The sequence below is a fragment of the Trematomus bernacchii genome, unplaced genomic scaffold, assembly GCF_902827165.1.
Source record: "Trematomus bernacchii unplaced genomic scaffold, fTreBer1.1, whole genome shotgun sequence".
NCBI lineage: Eukaryota > Metazoa > Chordata > Actinopteri > Perciformes > Nototheniidae > Trematomus > Trematomus bernacchii.
This window is the reverse complement of record NW_022987772.1, coordinates 1,690,001-1,703,695: the sequence shown is the minus strand read 5'-3', so window position 1 is coordinate 1,703,695 and position 13,695 is coordinate 1,690,001. Positions and strand designations below refer to the sequence as shown.

Below are 13,695 nucleotides of genomic sequence, written 5' to 3'. Positions count from 1 at the left end.
CCTCACACATACAGACAGACAGAGATGCACACACACAAACGCACATATCATATTCTATTGACATGTATATAGACTTCTTGCACTATTTTGTATTTTTGTATTTTATTATATATGTTGCATTGTTGGAGGAGCTCAGGTCAGAACAATTGCATTGCCATTTCTACACTGTAGCTTTGTACATATGACAATACAACCTTTGAATCTTTGAAAACACACACACACACACACACACACACACACACACACACACACACACAGACACACACACACTTATATCCTTCAGATGTCTTATCCTCATAATGTCTCGCGGTCCTGAGGGATCCTTAAAAGCGTCCTCGGTCTGATTCACTCGAGAGGGAGATGTGTTTGTAAAGCTCGTACACAAACAACAACACTTGTAAACATTGAGGGGACCTTCAGTGAGCAGATTAGTAAGAATTAATAAACATGCCTTTCCTCCGGCGGCTCCTCTCATCAAAAATCATTAATTGTGTGGTTTTGCGTCTGAGTTTCCTGTTTCCTGTTTGAGTGGCTGCTAGACATAAAGACACCGCTTTTTAAATGAGCTTTTCATTCATTATCTTTTAGTCTTTATTAATAATATACACTTTTAAAGTCAGCGTTTCAGTTCTATCAGTGCACCTGGAGTATGAGAAGTGCTCCATAAACACACTGTATCATCAGTGTTCTGTTTCCTTTTCTTTACATGCACTGTGTTTGACTGAAGTGTGTGTGTGTTTGGGTGCAGAAATCGAGGCGCTATCGGCCCCTGAGGAACAGCTGTCCCCCGATGGCCCTCCCTCTCACCAAGTCTGTGTCCATGCTGGCCATCAGCCAGAGAGACCTCGATGGTGAGTGAACAGTCATGATTACACCCTGTAATCACAGCTCCATGTCATCAGATCATCTCTCTGTAACCTGCTTTCAAATCAGAACATATCAAAATGAGTGAAATCTCTAAAAGCTGAAGTGTGCTTCACATGCTGCTTTTTCAAATCTGAAAAGCTTCAGTGTGCATAATTATTATTATTTATTGGAAGGTGTTATGAGGAATGTAGAGTTTATTTAACACAAAATGCAGATGTTTTCTCCATATCATCAAATATCAAAATGATCATGAGAGCAGACCTATTGTCTCCCGCTTTTATCTTGGGGTTTCTTTGGGAGTTTGTACCTTCTGACTGTGAGGGTCTATATCCTGTACACACTGTTAAGCCCCCTGAGACGCATGTTTCATTTGTGATATTGGGCTATACTATTAGGTAATGAGGTGAGGGAGTAAAATACATTATAATGGTAGTTTTAAGAGTTATTGTATGAGGTCTTTATCTGAAGTCAATCAATCACAGTGTAGGTGACACTTAAGCTAACCGATTCAGTTCAATAGCTTTATTAGCATGACCATATACATACAGTATTGCTAAAGCTCTGTATAGTTGCCACATCTATACACAAATACATACATTTATATATATTACCAACCATGTAGGTTACTTGATTGACATCTGTCTCACCCTCTTATAAATGGTGTTACACCTTTATATTCTTATTTATTTATCAAGCTGAGCAGAGGTCTAAGAACAACACCTGTAAAAAACATTTCATGATTTCTTCACCACTTCGTTTTTAGGCGTTACAATTTCTCTTTATTCTAAAATGTCTCCCTCCTTCTCCTCACTGTTTATATAACATTTCTTAATTGTATTTAATAAGTTTCCTGCTGTCTTTCTGTCTGTCTTCCTTCCTTCCTGCCCCCCCCCCCCCCAGCTGTGGGACACCTGAGGCGTAAGAGGAGAATTTCTTTCTCTTTCAACTTTCCCCCCCTCATCAAATCTAAGTCTCAGTTCCTTTACGGTGAATCTTCATCTAGTGATGATGAGGACAACCTGAGTAAGTGATGATCTGTAGACGTAGAAACACTAGAGAATAGCTGTGGTGTTAGAGCGTCAGTAGTTTCCTATCCTGACCCAATGAAGGACCCACAACATTAGGAATCAAGTTCATATCTTTGACAAAGATGGGACAAATTGGTAATATATACAACTTAAAACCATGATAGTGAGCTTCTGGTTAGATATGACCATCCATGTTCTTATGAGAATGATTTATGCATTTGTTTATCAGTTTTTGTTTTGTTTTAATTTCCTGTTTTTCTTTCTGATTTGTGGAGTTATAATTTTTGTGTGAAATTTGTTTAACTGTCTATCATTTAGTATCATGTAAGCCCTGTAACCATATATAACGGAGGACCTATTATGATCGCTTTGGTTTTCATTATTAAGTTCTCCTGGAAGTAAATCACATTTTTGAAGGCCTTACCTTTTAAACTTTACACTTTTACATTTTATATGTTCATGGTCGCGTTCATCGGACTCTCGCTAAAAAACTTGCCCCATACAAAGTTGCCAAAAGGCAGCCCCTCGTTCAGGTTCTACCTATACATTTGAAATCTGGTAGGTATATGTAGCACGGTGAGATGCACAAAAAAGCCTCTTGGAGTCATACCGTTAACTCAACAGGAAGACGGACATTTTTTATTTGTTGTACAACTTTTGGCCAATTTCTGCACTTTTCACATGCCACAATTGAACAAACTCCTTTTGACTTCAAATATGGTCAGTTCTTTCTCGTTGCCCCAGTAGAAACACAGACCACACTTTTCCCTCATCATCCTATTTAAGATTTGCCTCTCTGATGCAGAGCAGGTCAGCAAAGCTTTGCATGTTTACAAGTACGTCAGAGGAGAGAGAAACGACTGTCTAGGAAGGTGTATAGCTACGTTTAACTGATTCAAAAGAGTGTGTGCTGATTTCTGGGCAAAGCCTGCAGTTTTTGCCTTGATGTGAAATCAAACAGAAACACAACTAGGTCAGAGATTAAGTAACAAATACTGTAGCAACAGTTTGGCAGGAAATCTGACCTTAAAATACTGCATGAAAAGGAAAAGTGTGTTTTGAGAGTTCACGACGTTCGATGTGTTGCAGTCAGATATTTGTGGGAGCCGGTCTCCAGCAGCCATTAGTGTCCCGGCACCGGATCAAAGGAAACACTTTGAAACACTTTGAGCTCCGGCTCCTGGCCTCGGTGAGGGTCGATCCAGAGCCGCTCTGTTATTGGCTCAAACACAGTGAAAGCCGTTCTGTTATTGGCTCAAAACACAGCCACACACACACACACACACACACACACACAGCCACACACAGCCACACACAGCCACACACAGCCACACACACACACACACAGCCACACACAGCCACACACACACACACACACACACACACACACACACACACACACACACACACACACACACACACACACACACACACACACAGCCACACAGCCACACACAGCCACACACAGCCACAGCCACAGCCACACAGTGAGAGGAGCTAATGCTAACACCTGGACGCTACAGGTAGCTGTTGAAGGACAGGATGGCGTGCATTACGCATTTATCAGCCCAATTCTTACAGCCAAAAACTCACATATTTTACATTTATACACTTTTTTTTGTATATTTTTTTATGTATTCCTATTTTTTACATCACTTTTTTTATTCTTTCACATCATTTTAAGATATTTTTTTAATTATTTCCAGACATTTCCCCAGTCATTTTTAGACATTTTATTAAATGTTCAATTGTTAATTATTTTATTAAATGTTCAATTATTTTCAAGACACTTTCTATGTGTAACTTTCCATTTTATTCCCACATTGTTGGACATTTTAACATATGTTGGAGACCTTCTTCCAGATGAGTAGCTGTACATCTGTAAATCCATAGAGCTCTTTGATTGTAGGATTAAGTGAATATTTATATTGACATAATATATTTGAATTGCACTTTTTGCCCTAGCATTAAGTACCGGTATACAGAAAAAAAAAAAGTTGAATCTGGTATTTAAGGTATTTTTTAAATTCTCACCTATAAGTCTAACATACTCAAAGTTCAGGTAAATACAGAATAACCTGGTGGTAAGTGCGGTCAACCTCAAGCTGAGATTGCACTCACCTTAAAGAGAGGGAAGAGGGAGAACTTCCAACAACACAGTAAATAAAAAACTTCTCTCCAGTTTCTTTTTTGTGATGGTTTTTTAATGAATCTTTGCCGCTGACTTCCTCTCTCATTTCTCTCCAGGTATGAGGTCGTTTTCCAGCGCCTCTGGGTCACTAGCATACAGGTCGGTCGAACACACACACACACACACACACACACACACACACACACACACACACACACACACACACACACACACACACACACACACACACACACACACACACACACACACACACACACACACACACACACACACACACACACACACACACACACACACACACACACACACACACACACACACACACTCTGCAGCTGCACCTTTTATAGTCCTATAAAGGCAGTGTGTGGCTGTGGTTCTCTACAGGACCTTTATTGTGCTGTAAAGAGCTGCTTCAGGAATGTGTGAACAGGTATGAATGCAGCTGTTAGAGGATATATATTAAGTGTGTGTGTGTGTGTGTGTGTGTTGCAGTATATCAGAGGAGGAGCCCGGCCCTCTGCGCAGTGACGTTGATGGAAAGAGTACGACGAAAGTCAGCCGGACCTTCAGCTACCTCAAGAACAAGATGTACAAGAAGACCAGGGTACGAGTTTCATTATCCTTCAAACACCTTCTATCCCCTACAGACTGTACTGTTTCTCATGTGTGTCATGTGTTGCCCTTAAATAAGCCTCCTTTAAAGAGAAACAAACACACTTTCAAAATGCATTGATCCTTTATTCTGCATTATTTGACCTATATTTCCGACATTTTACATATTTTCCATAGTTTATTTATATTATTATACTTTGGACATTTTGCACATATTATTCAGACATTTTATTACATATTTTCCCCAAAAAATCACTCATATTTCAAATATTTTTTATTATATTTCAGAGGTTTATTCACATATTTATAGGACATTTTCCACACATTTTTTCACACATTTTTTCTAATCCTTCTCATATTTTCCAGACTTTTTCCATATGCTCTTCAGACATTTGATGACACTTTCCTTGGACATTTTGTAAAAACATTTTAGGCATTTTATTACTTATTTTTAGGAAATGTTTCAATTATATATCAGACATTTCCCACATATTGTTCCGACATTTAATGACATATTTATTTAGTAGTTATTTACATAATTATAGGACATGATTTGAACACAAAACTCAGCACCACTATGAAACACTCAGTGGTGACATAATGCTGGTGTGTGTGTGTGTGTGTGTGTGTGTGTGTGTGTGTGTGTGTGTGTGTGTGTGTGTGTGTGTGTGTGTGTGTGTGTGTGTGTGTGTGTGTGTGTGTGTGTGTGTGTGTGTGTGTGTGTGTGTGTGTGTGTGTGTGTGTGTGTGTGTGTGTGTGTGTGTGTGTGTGTGTGTGTGTGTGTGTGTGTGTGTGTGTGTGTGTGTGTGTGTGTGTGTGTGTGTGTGTGTGTGTGTGTGTGTGTGTGTGTGTGTGTGTGTGTGTGTGTGTGTGTGTGTGTGTGTGTGTGTGTGTGTGTGTGTGTGTGTGTGTGTGTGTGTGTGTGTGTGTGTGTGGTAATACTGACACTGAGGATTGCTTTCTGTGTCACTGTCCTGTCTACAAGAACATATGCTATGCTCTTTTAGTTCAATTACATCAATTTATGTGGATTTTCTGGTCGGATGAAAATGAAAAACCTCAGAAAAATTACCTTTTTAAGCAGATTTATTTCTGTATAGCGAAGGCACTATTTCATTAAAGCCCAACCAATGACATAAGACTTACTTTCGCAACATCAAAACATGTTTCACCACTGCAACTGCTTTTATTGTGTCTTTTGAGAGCCCATTAGGATTAGGCACATGTGCACGACACCAACATATAGACAGACATTTGTTAATGAAACCTTCAATATTTAGATGTTAAAATGACCCTGATAAAAAAAGTCCTGTTTGGGGCAAAGTGGGTCCAGATATAACCTTAAACTGTGCGATAGTGCAGGCGTTGCAGAGAGACACAGAGGGCGAACAGGAAGTGAAACAGGAAGCTGGAGCTGTGGTTTGTATAATCTCTTCTCTAACCTCAGTCTGCTTTTAAAGAGACAGACCAGAGCCACAGGTCAGCCGTATTGATCGTGGTTTTGCAGATAATAAGACAATTTAAAAACGTTGATGTTCAAATTGACACCTGGTTATTGGATTGCATCTATAATATACTGTATATATATATATATTAAAAATATTCAGAGACAACCAACAAAGCCACCTCAGCGACCTCAGCGACCTCAGACCTGTCACACAGCACTTTTAACTCAATCAGATTGAAATGGACGTGACTTTTTAAAATCAAAGATATGAAAAACATTCTCCCCTTGATGTTTGCAGTGTTTGCTCGTAATCCAGCCTCCTTGTTCACACGCCCTTTTCCAAACTGAATGTATGTTATTCCTATTGCTTTAGATGGTGAAAATAGGATTAGTAAACCTGCATAACTAACATAAGTTTGGGGAAATTAACAGTACATGTTTTATCATTTATTCACATATATATATCTCACATTTTAGGACGTTTTTTTAATTTCTTTTGGCACCTTTCTTGATATTTCTTCACCCATTTCTCTGCATGTCAAAGGTCTGGAACTCCTCCATAGACACTGATTGTGGAAACATGTTAAAGATGACAAAGCTAGTTCTTAAAGCTCTTCTCTCTTAAGTTGTGCTTCAGTTTCTCCACAGTCTCAGTGTTCTTCAAGAGGATGTAGTTTGTGCAGTTTTGAAACAGCGTCTGCAGCAGAGGGTCATTGCAGAAACAGAGGCTCACTTCCTCATCGTCTTTCTCCTGATGGAGCCTCACAGCTGGTAGCAGACAGACACACACACACACACACACAGACAGACACACACACTCACTCACACTCACTCACTCACACACACACTCACTCACACACAGACGGACAGGGATGTTGTACAGGAGGTTCGCAGGGAGCCATGGCTTCTCCCTAAGGTGGAGATGTTGGCTGGAGGTAGGCTAATATAGTTAATAGTTGTGACTGTCAAAGTGTTAAAAGGCTTGTTGCAGCCGTATGAGCCGATGTCTTGTTTTCCAGTGAAGTCGTCGCCGGTTAAAGTGTCCTTCACTCTTTCTGTTTGAATATGTCGCAAGAGGTTACTTCTGAATGCTTGTGGCCAAAATCTAAAAGAACTAAAAAATTAAGACAGCAGTGGCACTATGTACTCCAACTGGCATTTGGTAGGGAGCCACAAGGTTCCTTTTTCAAGTATTTTTGCTTAATTCAGTTGTTTAAATGTCGCTAGTGATTACTCCTGTTCTGAACGCTTTTAGCGAAAATATAAAAATCCTTAAAAAACGTATTAACTTACAAATAATTGGTCGTCCTTGCTATATATATGTGAAGCATCATATTTAAAAGAAAAACGATTCTTGAAATAAGATACTGTGGTTTCTAGTTTTTGGAAGTGTTAGACCAGCTTTGGTTAAGCAGCTGTTGCAGGAAGTGAGAATGAGGAAGTATTCACATCCTTTACTTCAGTAAAAGTCACAATACGTGTTAAAAGCCAGCTTGTGTAAAAGTACAAAGGTGTGATCAGAAATAGTAGACAAAAATAAAATGAAAAGAAAAAGTACTTAAAATGTCCTCCATGTGTCATATATTATTATATGCATGACATTATAATATTTATAGTGTTGGATTAATAAAGTTGTTTACTGCAAGAGTCCTCTCCTGCTGATGTTCAGGTGTATATCAGTATGTAGTGTCTCTACTTTAAAGAGTCCTCTCCTGCTGATGTTCAGGTGTATATCAGTATGTAGTGTCTCTACTTTAAAGAGTCCTCTCCTGCTGATGTTCAGGTGTATATCAGTATGTAGTGTCTCTACTTTAAAGAGTCCTCTCCTGCTGATGTTCAGGTGTATATCAGTATGTAGCGTCTCTACTTTAAAGATTGGTTAGCTGGCCAGTGATTGGTCAACTGCTTAAAGATGTCCCGCCCCTTAGCCTATCATGTACAATATGTTGAAGCCAATAGAAGCGCATAATGATGTCAATATGTTAAGGAAATAAACAAAGGAGTCCAATGGAGTGGGATGTTAGCCTCTGCAGACCATTTACATGCACTACAACCTGTATATCACACAGGAAAGAGAACACCCAGAAAAAGCAGAATAGGGCCTCTTTAAACCATGCAGTATCTGAATGAGCTGCAGTGTGTCAGAACTCTGCGGTCTCCTCTAACCAAGAGGCCCGCGGCGGCCATTTAAAAAAGCTGGAAACTCCACTTCCCCGTTTCCTCTGGGTTTGGGTGGAGGCTCTGTGATGCAATGCAGGAGAAAAGCAGCTCTGTTCTCCCGGCTGGGCTTCACGGTGATTATGATTCAGCTCTGCGCTCAGAGATGACCAACAGCTGAGGATGACCTCGTCCTCCATTAATGCGCAGCCTGTTATGGAAAGGTCAGAGATTTGATTCCCAGACAGCGAGTCTCCGTCTGGAGTCATGCTTCCTGAGGAGCAGCTGAACCCTCCCTGATGTTTCATCATGAGGACGGTTGAGGAACAGTAGCTGAGGAAACTACAAAATATGGATTATTATCATATTTTATTACTACCCGTACTTAACTTATGTCTTGTGTTCAAACCCCTTCCCCCACATCATTACTAGGCCAGTTCATAATGCTCTCTGTTGTGTATTTTAATCTGATGTACTTCATTTCATCTTTGTTTGTTGTTTGAATTGTACTTTTTTATAGCGACTTTGAGTACTTTTTGAGTAGATTCTTACTATTTTATGAAGATGTTAACTTCTTATAGTCATGTAATTATCATTATTTAATTTATATTTGTATTGCACATTATTATTATTCTTTTGTATACATATTTTAATATAATTTAATCTTTTTGTTGGACAATTTATTTGATCTTCTTACGTTTATAAAAATATTTTTAATTTATTCGTATTTTTATTATGTATTTTTTCATTTTTTTATTGGACATTTTAATTGACTTTTTATTGTTAATATAATTTATTTAATTTTTATTTATTTTTTATGTAAATTCTTACTTCAAATAAATATATTTTTCTCTATTTTATTTTATTTTGCATTCACTTTAACTTCTCATCATTATTTTTATTTCACATTCTAACTTTTACTTCTTATATTTTTGACATTTATATTTTTCATTGTATTTCCATCTCAAATAGAGAATTTATCAAGCCCTTTGAAACTCGGGTTTTGAGTTAAAGTTTATTATAATTACCACTAATCAGATGAACTGATCTGACTCCTAACGAGGCCATTTGTTGAGTCTAAATAAAGCATCCCTTAATAAGCGAAGCCCCCTGCTGTGCGCTGCATCTCAGTGATCATGAAAGCCGACATGTTGTTATAGTTATTTATCTAACTGCCTGACTCTGACTCCTTCTACCTGTGCAGGAGAAGGAGAAGAAGGAGAAAGATAAGGATGGGAAGGAGAAGGAGAAGAAGGCGATAAACGGACATCTCTTCTCCCCGCTGACCCCAGGTCAGGGTCAGTGCTTCCAGTGCAGCAAAGCCTTCAACAGCAAGGAGGCCTTCCTCTGCTCACGTGAGTCTATCTATCTGTTGTCTGTTGTTGTTTATTCCAGCTCATTGTTTGTGACGCATCGGGACTTCTGTTGCTTTAAGTCTAATAAAAGCCCTTTATTGTCAATCTTTCAGTTTGTGTGTACAGACAGAGAGATCGAAATACCGTTTCCCACAATCCCGAATACAAAAACAAATATATATATATACAAATATGTATACAAATATGTATATACCTATATATATACACAATCAGAATTGTTGGGATAAAGTGCAGCGAGGCGGTCGTTATTGAAAACCAAACACCCGACATATTGGGCTTATTACACGGCCACATACTAAACACACTAACGACTCGACTCCCAATATTAATTTTATTGATTTTATTGACTTGAAAATGATCAAATGATCGTATTGCTACCACTAAGATAAAAACTACGGCAACAACAACTTAATGTAAATTAAATGGCAGCACTGATCAAGGTGTTTAACGCTAACAAGTCCTTAAACACTTTACTTTCTGTCTTTTAACCTCTTTTATTTTCTCTCTCTTGATCCTCCTTAGCAACGGTCATTATTTTGCTTAGCAGCAGTGTGTTATCGACTATTAATAACCTCAGAAATATCCAAATTGACCAATCAGAATCAAGTTTTCAACTGAGCTGTGTTTTTAAAGGATTACTCTAATGCTAATTTATTTTTAAAATTGAAGACATGTAAAGGTGGAAAACACAGAATTGGATATACTGTGAGGGAAATATGACGAGGTCTGCTAGTGGCTTCTTAAATATGCAACATGTCTGTGCAAAACTCACCTGTCTTCAATCCAACTTCATGTATTTGTATAAAGATTGGTGCAGTTAAATGTTATTTTAGTTATTATAAGCAGCAGATGAAGAAGTAATAGTAGTACAGGTTAACTAACTCTTGCTGATGTAAATACAGTTTAAAGGATGAAACACAATGATGAAACCTTCATAGTTTGATATCTGTAATGCTGTGTTTCAGTCTGTTGTAATGTCTCAAATGAAAGAGCTCTCGTCTGAGCTTCAGGATCATTTTGAAGTAGTGAAACTCTCTAAACTTGAATGCAACACAGACAACAGCAGAACAGTTTGTGCATTGTTTTCCTCTGAAGCAGCAGCAGCCGCTCTAAAGAGGATGTTCTTTATTGCTCAAGCCTTTTGCTGGAAACCTAGAACAAAGAGAAAGACCCTTAAAAGGAGAAGCAGCTCTGAGATGGATCGCAGTCTCAATCTGACTCAAAAACAGCCTCTTCTTGTTCTTGTTGACATCTGTTTGGTGACGGTGTTTTGGGGATGTGTGCAGATGTGTGGCTGGTGTCCATTCAACAGAAAACACTGATCCTTTGTGTGGGATTAGCTGGAGCGAGTTAGACGTCCACAATAAGCTGCAAAATACCCAATAAAACCATTAAAGAGCAGAAACACGCCGCAGGAATTTCAGCTGGTTTTACTGTGCACGTCATAATTAGAGCCAATTAACGTTTTTCTTGCAGTAACAGAAGTCAAATGTCTCTCTGACGGTGCGGTTTACTTCCAGATAATTGATTTCTCAGGCTGTGCGTCAGGGATGATGTAACCCTCACAGCGGACATGTGGTTTGACAGGAAACATGACGAGGTCTGTCAGTGGTTTGCAACATGTCTGTGAAACTCACCTGGAAACAAGCTTCTGTTGATCAATCGCACTTTACCTGAAGAGCTACTTTCAAATAAGGAATTGGTGCAGTTCAACTTAAAGGGGACCTATCATGCAAAATTGACGTTTTTATGTCTTTTATACATAAAGATGTGTCCCCGGTGTGTCGGGGAACTCACGCAGCGTCAGAAAATAAAACCCTCTCTCTTTTCCTCCGTATCCAAATCTCTAAAAACGGGGCTACAACGGAGCTGATCCAAATTTGCGCCCGATATGACGTCATATCGGAAATGTAGGCTGGCTTTACACCCACGGCCCTATCAGAAACGTTGCTATCAGAAACAATGCCCGACTGTTTTGGACGTAATATGGTCGGTGTTTACATTAGCATCGCTAACACTCAGAGCTAACCTGTACTGGAGAGCATGTGTGTGAAGAAGCAGGAAATAAAAAGGAACTCACCTTGTGGTATAACCGGCAAGAGAGAAAGCCTTTGAGCTCCATACTGTTTCAGAAAGAATCCTTGATAATCCATGATATGGCGTTTCATCACCGCAGTATTTAGTTTAGACAGTAGCTGCCGGGTCCCGCATGAGCTCAGACCCCTCCTTTTTAATTTAAAGCTTTATACCCCAAATCAGCACTTTAGAAACAGGAAGTGAAATAGAGGGATATGAGGCATGGCTAGAATGGGTGATCTGTTTGGTATTTTGAGCAAAACACTTCATAGACATGTTTTTTATATATTTTTATATATCTGAGACCTATGCTATTGCCTAAAAATAGCATGATACAGTAGGTGACCTTTAAGACTGGCGACAAAAAAGACGAAAATAATTCAACAAACATAAATAAATTGTAAAGATGTTATACCCTTTAAATAAAATATGCTTGTTTTAACACATTAACAATACAATAGGATAACTTTAAGACACTGAAGTAAATGATTATAAAATACAAATCAAATATGTAAATGATCCAATGTTAATACTTTAAAATTAGGTATTGATAACATAAGAATACAATATAATACAATTGATAAAAAACACTTTTAATAGGATATCACTTTACAACTTGTGTTCAGCAAAATAGAAAATCTAATTAAAATAGAAAATGTAATTCAAAAAATGTGTATAAAAACATGGAAAATATACCATAATAATAAATCATAACAATTAATATATATATACTTTACTTTAATAACATAAATAAAAATTGAGGAGTACATTCAAATACATTTTAAACACAGTAAAATAATTAAATCCTAACCCTAACGTCTATAATAAAACCTCTTTATTAATATGAACTCCTTATTTTGCAACAGCCAGTTAGTTCTCCTTCTTCAAAACTCATATTAAATCATATTAAAATATTCAGAGTACATGGGAATAAAACTTTTCCAGTGACACGGAGGAATCAGATTTCAGATCAGATCTTATATCAGCCGTCATGAACGACGACTTCTGTTCCAAATCGGTCCTTTGAGAATGTTTATATAAAATAAATGTTTCCCATGCTGGTGTGTGTGTGTGTGTGTGTGTGTGTGTGTGTGTGTGTGTGTGTGTGTGTGTGTGTGTGTGTGTGTGTGTGTGTGTGTGTGTGTGTGTGTGTGTGTGTGTGTGTGTGTGTGTGTGTGTGTGTGTGTGTGTGTGTGTGTGTGTGTGTGTGTGTGTGTGTGTGTGTGTGTGTGTGTGTGTGTGTGTGTGTGTGTGTGTGTGTGTGTGTGTGTGTGTGTGTGTGTGTGTGTGTGTGTGTGTGTGTGTGTGTGTGTGTGTGTGTGTGCCGTATTACTCCTTGGTTGCATCACACGCTCGGTCTGTCTCTCGTTAGTGGCTGCAGGAGTTTCCTGGAGAGGAACAGTCAGAGTTATAGCACCTCCTCTTACTCTTCCTCCTCCTCCTCCTCTTCTTCCTCCTCCTCCTCCTCCTCCATGCTGATATTCCTCCCTCTCTTTTCAGATTGTAACGCCTCGGTCCATAAGAGTTGCAGGGACTCACTTCCAGTTTGTGCGAAGGTGAAGATGAAGGTGAGGTTCAGTAACTCTGAGTCGGTCTGTTTCCTGCAGACACTTTATAAATGTCAAGTCCTCCTTCATGATGTTTTATTCTCTGTTTCTCTTTGTTGCCCAAACAGCAGTTCTCAGTTCCAGACTCCGTCCCCTTCCCCACGGTCACCATGAGGAACAAAAGTGAGTTACAAAACACAGATCCTACAATCTGGATCGGTTTTATTACGTGAAGTCAATCTGCTGTGTGTGTGATACAGACAGTGGACCGAAATGCTGTTTCTCTCCATCCCAAATAATACAAATACAAAATATGTACATATATACAGCATATATATATATATATATATATATATATATATATATATATATATATATACATACACACCTGTACTCCCACATATACTGTATATATGTATATGCTCATACATAG

General features: G+C 38.6%; 1 protein-coding gene across 1 annotated transcript in view; it reads left to right on the top strand.

Annotated features, from left to right (window-relative positions):
- Positions 1–13,695, top strand: part of LOC117496991 (A-kinase anchor protein 13) — a 135,476-nt gene that overhangs the window by 86,529 nt on the left and 35,252 nt on the right. The window contains 6 exon segments of the mRNA XM_034148872.1: positions 749–851; positions 4,143–4,185; positions 4,540–4,651; positions 9,468–9,618; positions 13,216–13,283; positions 13,391–13,445. Coding sequence (XP_034004763.1) covers positions 749–851; positions 4,143–4,185; positions 4,540–4,651; positions 9,468–9,618; positions 13,216–13,283; positions 13,391–13,445 — 532 coding nt within the window.